General features: G+C 38.7%; 1 protein-coding gene across 1 annotated transcript in view; it reads right to left on the reverse strand.

Moving 5' to 3' along the window:
- The window catches only part of LOC129004656 (KAT8 regulatory NSL complex subunit 3-like), a 47,255-nt gene that overhangs the window by 16,491 nt on the left and 20,159 nt on the right, over window positions 1–10,605 (reverse strand). Inside the window, exons 6-12 of the mRNA XM_054433209.1 lie at window positions 8,906–9,055; window positions 7,858–7,996; window positions 7,121–7,141; window positions 5,697–5,845; window positions 5,217–5,365; window positions 4,846–4,993; window positions 2,726–2,912 (exon numbers count right to left, since the gene is read on the reverse strand). Coding sequence (XP_054289184.1) covers window positions 2,726–2,912; window positions 4,846–4,993; window positions 5,217–5,365; window positions 5,697–5,845; window positions 7,121–7,141; window positions 7,858–7,996; window positions 8,906–9,055 — 943 coding nt within the window. The remainder of the gene's footprint in view (window positions 1–2,725; window positions 2,913–4,845; window positions 4,994–5,216; window positions 5,366–5,696; window positions 5,846–7,120; window positions 7,142–7,857; window positions 7,997–8,905; window positions 9,056–10,605) is intronic.

Consider the following 10,605-nt stretch of genomic DNA (forward strand, 5'->3'; position numbering starts at 1 on the left):
AGTTTTAATATCCTTCCAAACCCCCATCAACACACAGACCTCAAAGCGGTTTTTCGCGAGTTCCACCAGTCTGGCTTTTGAGTAGCTCGGCCCCAACGAACCCATGGTTCATCTTTTTGAGTCCGAGCCAACCCGTCAGTGATCGGACCTCCTCCTTGCGACCAACCTCTCATCACATCCATAACGACAGTCACCTTGTTCAGTAATTTTAAATGACCATCAGCGGTCAATTTCAGTTTTTGATCCCCAATCTATGACAACTGTTACAACCAGATAGCTGCACAACCCAAAAAAAAAAAAAAAAAAAAAAAAAAAAATTATTAAAAGTACAAATTTTATTAAATCTAAAAGAGTACATCAGCTGAATTCCAAAACCACAGTCTTCATCAAGTGCGCAACACATGTGACAGCAATGGACACTATGAAGTAATGACCTTCATCTCCAGTAGCAACGGCAGTTTGACAGTCTTCCCCGCAATCATACGCTGAGAGAGTGACATCTCGCCTTGGGCACTTCCAGCATCGCTCCGGCCTTGTCCGCATGAGCAGCCTACGGCACACATTACCTGCATCCAGCATCGCTCCGGCCTTGTCCGCATGAGCAGCCTACGGCATACATTACCTGCATCCTGCACCGCTCCGGCCTTGTCCGCATGAGCAGCCGAAGGCACGACACATCATTACCTACACTGCTGCCGAACTCCTAGCCCATGTCATCAACACACCTCTCAGAACCATCAGCATAGCACCGGAAGCCGCACCATTTTCTCCATCATCTGCCCATAGTACTCAACCCTCAAACATTTCAATAAAAAAAAAAAAAAATAAAAAAAAAAAAAAATAAATACATATTTGGGGAGTGCAGTTGTCCGTCCCTTTTCATAAATTTGCATTTAAACTCAACAATCTCAATTTAGTAGGCTAGGGAAAAGAACTGTCGTCCCCACAAAACTTCCTCTTTTCGCAGGGGGGGGTGGATCCCGCTCTCTGCCGTGGTTGGTTCGGGAAATTCAGGGTGTCCGAGGTGCCAATTACAACCGGGCTGGTCTGAACCTTCAGCCTTCCACATCTGGAAGCAAATCATCCGAAAGTTCCCTCACACAAAAAAAAACAAACAAAAAAAACAAACACACCTATTATACCCTTCTCCAGCCTTTAGCAAAACCGTTTTTTTTTTGCTTTTCTTTCCTCGAAGGGGGGGTGGTTGTGACGCATAGCGGCACGCTTTATTTCTTATAGTGTCAGCGCTTCGTGTGGCAGGGCTGCATGGCGAACTCGTCAGCCCACCGCGAGCAAGCGAACGGCTTCCCCCACCGACCTTCCCCAACCTTCTTCCCACCGACCTTTCCCAACCTTCTACCTTCTTCCCACTTCACCGGCACCCACGATCAAGAACTCTCACAGAAGAAGTGTTCCCCAGGAAAAACCTACTAAATGGATAAGTCCTTAGATTAATTGTGTACAATATATATAGATTAATATGTCAGGCTAGTTAGCAAACAAGGGGGATACCTACAAGGGTCGCCCCGACATAGGAAAAATGTAGGAATTAACAATTGCGGTTCGAGGCTTTCAGCCTCGGACCATCTGCAACAGGATTAGGGCAACACGTTTTCCCCAGAAGTTTCCATAGTTCTTTTAATTAAATTGTTTGGCATTTCCTATTTAAGTAGTTCAATAACCAGTCAATCATTTCATTAACAGTCATTTTCTAGGTCACAAGTTTTGGAAGGATAGTTTTTTAGTAAATTAGTTGTATTAGCATAAATCAAAGCTGGCTATGCAAGCTTCCGGTCTGGGTAAAAGATCTCCGTCCTCTGGTCCCCAACACGTCTTTCATTAATTAATTTGGTAGCAGAATCAGCACGCTTAATTTAGTTTTACACCTCAGTCAATCAATCAGTAATCAACAAATTAGTTTCATAGCAAACGGCCCACGGCTACAACCGGTGGTAGCAGTAAGAATCATTTTTACATACAAACACATCACTATTTTTACTATTTATTTATAAACACTGCACCTTATTGCTTATTAAATTTAATTGATGTCTTACTGTATAGTTTTTAGCATTTTCTGTCTGGACTCCAAAATGTTGTGTGGACTCAATTCTGTATTTGTGTGTGTATGTCTATTGGTAACGCATTAATGTCCTTATTTTTCGTGGAAAAGACAAGAGCACCATTGCTAATAAAAATTTCAACCCGAATAAAGTGTACAGTAGTGAGGTTGAGGTAGTGTTTTACTTTTACCCAGTGTGAAAAGTAACTTTCAATTACAGGCCTACCTTAGGGCTATGCCTCATAGATCTATACTGTAAAGCAATTCCTTTCATCGTTAGATATAAAATATGGACTAACAGGATCGGGTGACATTTAATTGCGAAGCATTCGTTTTGGCTTTGAAACTGTCAGATATTGTATTTGAGAAGGTTTATATGTATTCCTAAACAGTTAGTTTTGCCATCATATCTGGAAAAATGCACACTAAATATGCAAACCAACTCCTGTTCTTACTACAAGATTCCCGTACGTAGAACGGGCAAACAGCTAGTATCTCATATTTAGCAAATAACATTTCTCAGAACATACATTTATGTAAGCTAAATTTGCATTCAAAAATGATTTGTTTCTCACTTAAAGCACATTCTTTAAATTTCCAATACCTAGAAATTTGAATGGAAAATTGACAATAAAAAAAAAACTCTTAAAGGAACTATGAATTCACCCTTTTTGACTGGTAGCACTGCGTCAGGACTGATCATGTCAATTTTCCTCTTGCGTTCCACGACAGGCTTCATGACAGGCCGAGGTCTGGGGTAATATAGAGGCTCTACATGGTGAGCCACTCGAGGTTTAGTGGGAGGAAGGTAGTCCGGAGACAACAGCGTTCCAAGGAAGTCACCTACTTCATCCTGAAATTACAGTAAATTAAAGTAGTTCTCTTTAGATTCTATGTTATATAGCATATGAATAACATTTGATATTTTTATTTTGAATTCTCAATATTATTTTACTTATATAAGTACGCAGGGCTACAGATCCATGGCAGAAATGTCATGGATTTGTGTCCAAGTGCCCGCTAACTTGTACCAATTCAGTTCACCCTTGCACTGTGCTGGCTCACAACTTGCTTCGCTGGACATCTTCCACGCACAGGTATGGTCAATGTGGACAGCCACATGCAAGGGTAAAAGGCTGCCAACCTCTTTACAAATAAAAAATAAATGTCATTTAAAGGAATTTAGTTCAACTCAAACTCTTCTGAATGAAATTAAATGAATGAATGAAATGAAAATAGAACCGTCTACGTGGTTGGCATACATCTTTTTTTTACAGTACACTTTTAATTTAAAACTATAAATTCAATTCTGGACTAAAATCAAAAGTAAAAAGTCTAAAATCAAGAAACTAAAGAAATAAAATAGCTGACTCACAACCAAATATATGTTTTAGATACATATATACACATATACATACACCCATAAACATACATATATTAAAAACAAATACCCCTACCCCAAAAAAATCTTGTCTTAAAGTTAGCGAATTTTCCGTTGAATCTAATTCCGTATGGATATTTCAAATCATTTTTATAAGTTAAATTTGATTATCAATCCCCACCTAAAATGCCAAGCTTCTTTTAAATACCCACCCAAGACGCGCCAATCCCTCCCATTCATAAAACTCAAAAAATCTTCCTACTAAGAGTTTGAGTTCTTTTTTTTTAGAACTCAAACTCTTATATTAAAGGGAAAATTTTTATTTGAATGAAACTGAAAAAATGACTTTTTATGACTAATAATGAGGTAACAATATTGGTTATGTTGTATTTAATAGTTATTTCAAAAGGAATAACACAACTTGATTTCATAAGCCTCTCTCACAATTTCAAGCTGTATATCTGTTCTTGCAGGACGAGGTAGCTCAAAGGTGAGTTCTTGGGCTGATCACCAGCCGCCTACATCATTAATGCAGTCAACACTGCCTGGCTTGTGTGACTTAATAGTTCTTTACTGACCAGGAGTCTATGATGACTGACAGACAAGGGTTTATTGAAATAAAAAAGTGTTTGGTTTCTCAGTAAGCGGCCACAGTTGTTAAAATAAATAAGAGGTTAGTTTACCGTAGTATTGTCTTGTGACTCTTGTACCACCTCTAAGGACGGATGGTATAAGGGAATTTAGATATCCAAATATCCGCCCTTAGAGGGGGTATAAGAGTCACAAGACGATACTATGGTCAATTAACCTCTTATTTATATATAAACTAGCTGTTGTACCCGTGCTTTGCAACGGGAAGAGAACACAAAATAGAAACATTTTGATCTTTACATCTGTTGATAAAATAGTTACACATAAGCCTTTTAAAAACAAATGTTTACCTTTATGGCTTTAATAGGATAGCTGTTGTCATAAATGTAAAAAAATAATAGTACTGCACCCTGTTGGTAAACCTTGTAACTTTTTAATGCTATTCAATATCATAGAACCAACTTGTGTAGTTGAAACAGCTGACAAAATTCTTTTATTCCTTTTAAATACGATTACTCATAAGGTTAACATGGGAAACTCCAGAGCCACTGTGGCGGAGCCCGAAAGGACTTTTAAGATAAAAATGCGTTTATATGTTAATCGGGAATGTGACCTATCATCATACCAAATTTCAGCCCAATCCGACCAGTATTTTTCGCGTTTACTTGTCACAAACATACATCAATCCATCCATACATCCAAACTTTCTCATTTATAATATTAAGTAGGAAGAAGGATGACTCGAGATTTCACAAAAATTAAGTTAAAATAAGTATAACTTGGAAGTTACTTAGCTTGAGGCAGTCATATTTACCATAACACACTTGTCTACCATGGACTGTGTGACTTTCTCCAATTTCTTCTTGGACTTGGTCAACCTGAGTTGGTCATCAGCTCCTCCCACCAACACCAGAGATGTCACGGTGTTTAGCTTCTCTCTCAAGTCTTCCAGGTCATCCAAACTGTCAACATATGATAATATCACAGACAAATATTATCATTTTACGCAATCACAGCCAAGTTCTTAATATCTCCCATGATTACAGAAACATCATCGTCCTCTATGATTGGGGAGAAAGTGTCAATTTTGCAGCCCCGCGATCTTCGCAGTCGTATTCTGTTGTAGGCTTGGCTCTAATAGATATTTAATTACATGCCATACTTTGGTATGGTCAATGTACTCACGTGGAAGTGGCTGCGTTCTGGCCGGTGACAAACAGTGTAGGGACTGTCAGATTGAGCAGAGCATCGTCCGGAGTGCCTCTGTTGTCTTCCACAGTGTACATAGGAAATCCCAGACATACCACAGCCTTCACCTTCTCCCCTAGAGCTACCTGTATCAACAACACAACAATTGTTACTACTTCTCATGTTCTCTAACATTATCTTGTTAGGTGTATTCTTTTAAGTTCCTGTCACAACCAAAAAAGTTGTTTAATGATTAATTCTATAAAAAATTTGTTTGCGAAGATCTGGAATTCCTTAAAAAATATATTACAGCCTTCCAGAGGTATCCTGCATCTAAGTATCCTGAGAGCTTTTTTTGCATTAGCGCTTTTTCACAAGGTGTGTAGCCCCACAGAGCAATATTGCCTAGTTGTTGACCAAAATTTGTGGATAAAGCAAAAATTGTCCTTACTTAAATATGGGTTGTAAAATTCAAACCTGCAAGGCAAGGGCTGCTCCTGAGCCGATTCCCACAAGAACTATTGGTTTGTCTGGATAGTCTTGGTGCAGTTCTGCCACCTTCGCCTTCGTAGAGGACAACATATGGTCCAAACAGTTGGCAACACTGACTTTACCTACCAGCCTCCCTGTAAATAATATGTCACACTTCAATCAACCACATACTGTTCAAATGAGGTACTGATTTATTTATCTATTCACATAAAAAATAAAGAAAATTACTGCTACATATATTTTCTGCTATCCCAGTTTCAATCTTTCAATAACATCAATTGTATTAATTAGTTTTTTGTTGTTGTCTGCGATCCAGAGCTAATAGTTGGTATTAACCCTATATATATATATATATATATATTTCCCCAGAAATCAACAAATTCACCCAGCCATAAACCATGAAAGATATTACCCTCAACTGTTAAACGGCTCAAATACCAACACCTCCAGTACAGGAAATTTAAACGGAGGAGGAAAGACCTCTGCGCAACATAGCTTTGTCGTGAATCTACAGGCGTATCACCCTTTCTGCCCAGCCATGATATCAAACTCGTGTTTAAATATTTTGTAAACAATATACTTTAGTGATATGAAGATAGAATCTCCTGAAGATGCCAAACAAGCTGGTGAAATGTACATAGAGTGAGTACAAACTATTACCTCAAGAACACAGGCAATATTGTGAGTAATGTAAGTTAATACTCACACATTACTCACAATATTGCCTGTGTTCTGTCAATGGATGTACAGTAATCTGTCTATGGATTGTAGCCTACTTCAAAAATTATTTATGGACTTTAAAATCTGAAGGTTTTTTGCTTTATCTTGGTCGGTATCAGTTCTGCAACTAGTTGCTGTTTGCCATTAATATTGAGGTTATCTAACAACTGGTCCATATGTAAGCCAGGGTTTTAACCATGCCCTTCCAAGAAATATGTGTAGTTTCTAAGGCATTAACATCCACTAAATAAATAAATAGATAACTATCATGAGAGCAAAAATACAGAAATATACAGGAACATTCTGGTTTGATAATCGGGTTGTGTGTGCTAAATAATAAAAAAAAGTGAGAAGTGTAAAATGGTTGGTAAGAAGTAATAAGTGGTTGGTGTGTGTAAAGAGCTTAAAAATATCATCCTCTATAGAGATTTAACATTCAAATTCACATACATCAAGATTGAGAGATTTTTAAAAATCCTTGTGGATCACACCATGCATATTGCAATTATTTGAATTTATCAATAAATGGCCAAACCCACAACAAGACAAAGAGAAGAACTCTAATATTCTTGAATTAACTACTTAAGTCATACACAGTACAATGAGTGAAATGACAAGTAGTTGAAAGGTCTACGAGTAACAATATGACACACAACATGATCGACATTCTGTAACAAATTTCAACTTACAAGTGGGTTTTCCTACGTCAGCTGTAAAATTTGCATTGACATACAGTGCTTACAGAAATTCACAGAAACACTTTATACAGTAAAGTACAGTAGAGTCCCACTACTATTGGATCTAATTGGATACAACCCTGTTTGGATTAGTGAAAATACTTAGGCGGGATTTTGTCATACAATAGCAAATATTGAGGCGGTGGAAAGAAATTAATTGTCTGATGTGTCTAGAACCGATAGTAAGAAATTTACAATAGTGGGAGGTAAAATTGCCACATTAAGTGTTATATAGTTAATTTTATAACTTTTCCCAAATCCACTTAGGATTTGGTGGATTTTCAGATTAACAGGGCTAAGATTAGCAAGACTATACTGCATTTACTTGATTAAACAGGAAGACATTGGTATGATAGAAATTATTATAATTGATTGAACCTCACATTTTTATATATAAATAACACTGAATTAATAATGTAGTTCAACTATTTTCATGAGGTCTACTCTAGCATACTTTTCAATAAAAATTTCTTATTTTTGTCACAAACCATCAAAGAATTAAAAAAAAGTAGCATACCTTGAGAGAGTAGACATATGCATTTTCATTTTCTATGAAAGCATCAAGGCACTCAAGGCATCAAAGTTAAAAGGCCTTCCCCCTATATAAAAGGGTGTAATCGTAAACGTATAAAAACTGATAGTATATAGTATCATCAAAACTGTAAACAAATTAAACGAAACCACTGTACCTGGAGGGGAGTAGACGCAGACGACAGTGCCAAGAGCAGACAGGTTGGCCATCCAGTGATGAGTGCGAGAGTGAGAAGTGTTACCAGCGCCAGGGCCAGCAGGGACCATCACCAAAATCGGCTCTCTCGGTAGTTTTTTCTAAAATTATACAAATTAAAATATAAACCTGCTCAGGCCCAGAGGACAGGTCCGCAATTGCGGACGTACAAAAAAGTCTTTGTCTTGTTAGAGGTCATTTTGCGGTCTTAGCATTTTTTTTTTATTTTCCAAAGTATAACAGATCTAACAACTGTTTATAATTTATATCTTGCTGTCCATACGAAAGCTTTTTACGAGCTATTGAATTGTGGGTTGAGTTACATTGTTGCCGTGTAACTGTAATGCATTGTCTGCACAATGACTTGTGTGCAGCAGACAACTGCAAGGCGATGCTCAATTAGATCAGATGATTACTGAGTAGGACACTTGTGCAAAAAATACAGAAAAAGAAGAAAAAGAAATAAGAATGACACAGAAACTTTTAATTTAAATTTACAGTATTTTTGGAACTTTATCTGCAACCTTTAATTCTACAAAACTTCAAAAAACCATTTGGTTTTTAAGCCTTTCATAACGGCTGTAATAGTAATTTTGCAATTTTCTTAAGGGTTAAAATAAAAAAAAATTTTTGAAATGTTAAAAAATGCCTCCCAATTGGATTCCATTACCCGGGATCTTGCTGGTTTACAAGCCATAATCAAGTTTATCTAGCCCTACATATTCATGCCAAATTTCATCAAGATTAGAACAACATTAATCAAGCTATTAACGGACACACACACATAAAAATATGAACGTGAAGTGTTCTTAGCCTATGGTGATCAAAACAACAAAATTATTCGGTCCCGTGTGTAGGTCTTACCATGCCAAGTACGGCAATAGCTTCTTCTCGACAGACACAAATAAAAAAAAGTAATTCCAGCATGTTTGATTCCTACTAAACTTATTATTAAAACAATAATAATAATTGCTTAAAATAATTAGCTTCTTCTAACAGATCCCACGTACCATTTTGTGCCTGAACACCCCTCCAATGACAGGGTCCCAGGGTCTCTTGTGAATGATGCTGAGCAGCTCATGACTCGGAGACACCAGTGCTCGAGTGGTAACTGAGGCGACCATACGCTCCACTAGAGTCGGCACTTTGGACTTGACAGTCTGTACAACACAACTACTTTCAGCAATCTTAAAAAGGGCAACAAATAAAAATTTCTCAAAATCCTGTGACGTAATGAATACCTTCCAATTCTTAATGACGGCTTTATGTAAATGCCAACTAACTGTTACAGGTACGTGTGCAGCCGTAACAGGATTGAGCTGAAGACGATGAGGTGTTCAACCCCAAAAGGGTCCAGTCTCGGACATTGGCAGGCAGGAACGGGTCACGGTTCGGCTGCCAAACTGCTAACTTGTTGTTTTCTTTGATAGAAAGATGGCTGAAAGAAAACTAACGGAAACACTACCCCAGGTGGGTACCTGCTCAAGCGGGGAATCCCACTCCACCTTTTTGAGGGACTTGCCATGGATTCTGGAGAGGGCAACTGTCAGCTTTAGAATATTAATGGTTTTGTGTAGAACACCGCAATGGAGATTGTGGATACGCCAGAGATCTTCTTAAAGAGCTCCCTGACAGCGAGAACTCCACCCAAATCATCGACTGATGTCCTTGAGCTTTGCCACAGGTTAGACGCAGACCGAAACAACCAGCTAGACACCAGCAATGTCAATGATACCTCGTTCGATTCAGAGATTGTTTTAACTGCTATGACCAGAACTGAACATAGATTGTTTGTTAAAGAAAGGAAAACGGCAGAAGGCACGCGGGTCCCCAACAAACAATGGAGAAAGAGGAAGCGAGAGTCCTTGGGTTCTTCAGGTGAAGGTACTGGTGTTTCACTAACCAGACCCGATGGGAACCCAAGGTCATCTCAAAATCCTCCCAAAAAGAAACAAAGATCTAACCAATCAGCAGATGCATCCGTTGCAGGTGTGGTCAGCTATAGAGACCTTGAAGGTCACAAGTTGGCAGTAGCACAGTAGCCTATCCTGACGCGAGATTCTTTGCTGAGGAATGTGATTTGCTGCAGGACAGACTGATGGAGCTGGTATTGTTTGGCGATTACGGCGCCAACCTCCCGCATCAGTTTGAAATAATTTACCACGAGAAGGGTGCTCTTGTTGTCACTTGTGGTAATACTGATACCTCTGACTGGCTAAAGAGGGTGGCACCGAAGTTAGTGCTTGAAGGTGAGGGGGGTATGGAGGTGATAGTAGCAGACTATCAAACAAGGGGGCACCAGAGCAGGTGTGCTTTGGAAAAAAGAAGGCACTGGCGTTAATCTTCCCATAGGAGTGTACCCGACAGTTTTTAAAGCAGAGGTCACAGCTATCTTGGTTTGTGCTCGAGAAAATCTTAACAAAGAGATCAGAGACAAACTATTAACATGTATACTGATAGTCTAGCTACTTTAAAAGCATTAAACTCATACAAATTCAACTCAAGGCTCGTGTGGGACTCCCATGCTTCTGTGTCTGAATTGGGTAGGGGGAATGAGCTTACGCTCTGCTGGGTGCCTGGACACTTGGGCATTGAAGGAAATGAAGCCGCAAACAAACTGGCAAACGCTGCCTCTGCGACAACAATGATAGGTCCACAACCCTTCTGTGGCATTTTACAAAAAAGCCCATGCTCTTCTATTGCGCCATGG

Source organism: Macrosteles quadrilineatus, unplaced genomic scaffold (assembly GCF_028750875.1).
Source record: "Macrosteles quadrilineatus isolate MER2022 unplaced genomic scaffold, UCM_ALF_1.0 Scaffold_10__1_contigs__length_6754688, whole genome shotgun sequence".
NCBI classification, from domain to species: Eukaryota; Metazoa; Arthropoda; class Insecta; order Hemiptera; family Cicadellidae; genus Macrosteles; species Macrosteles quadrilineatus.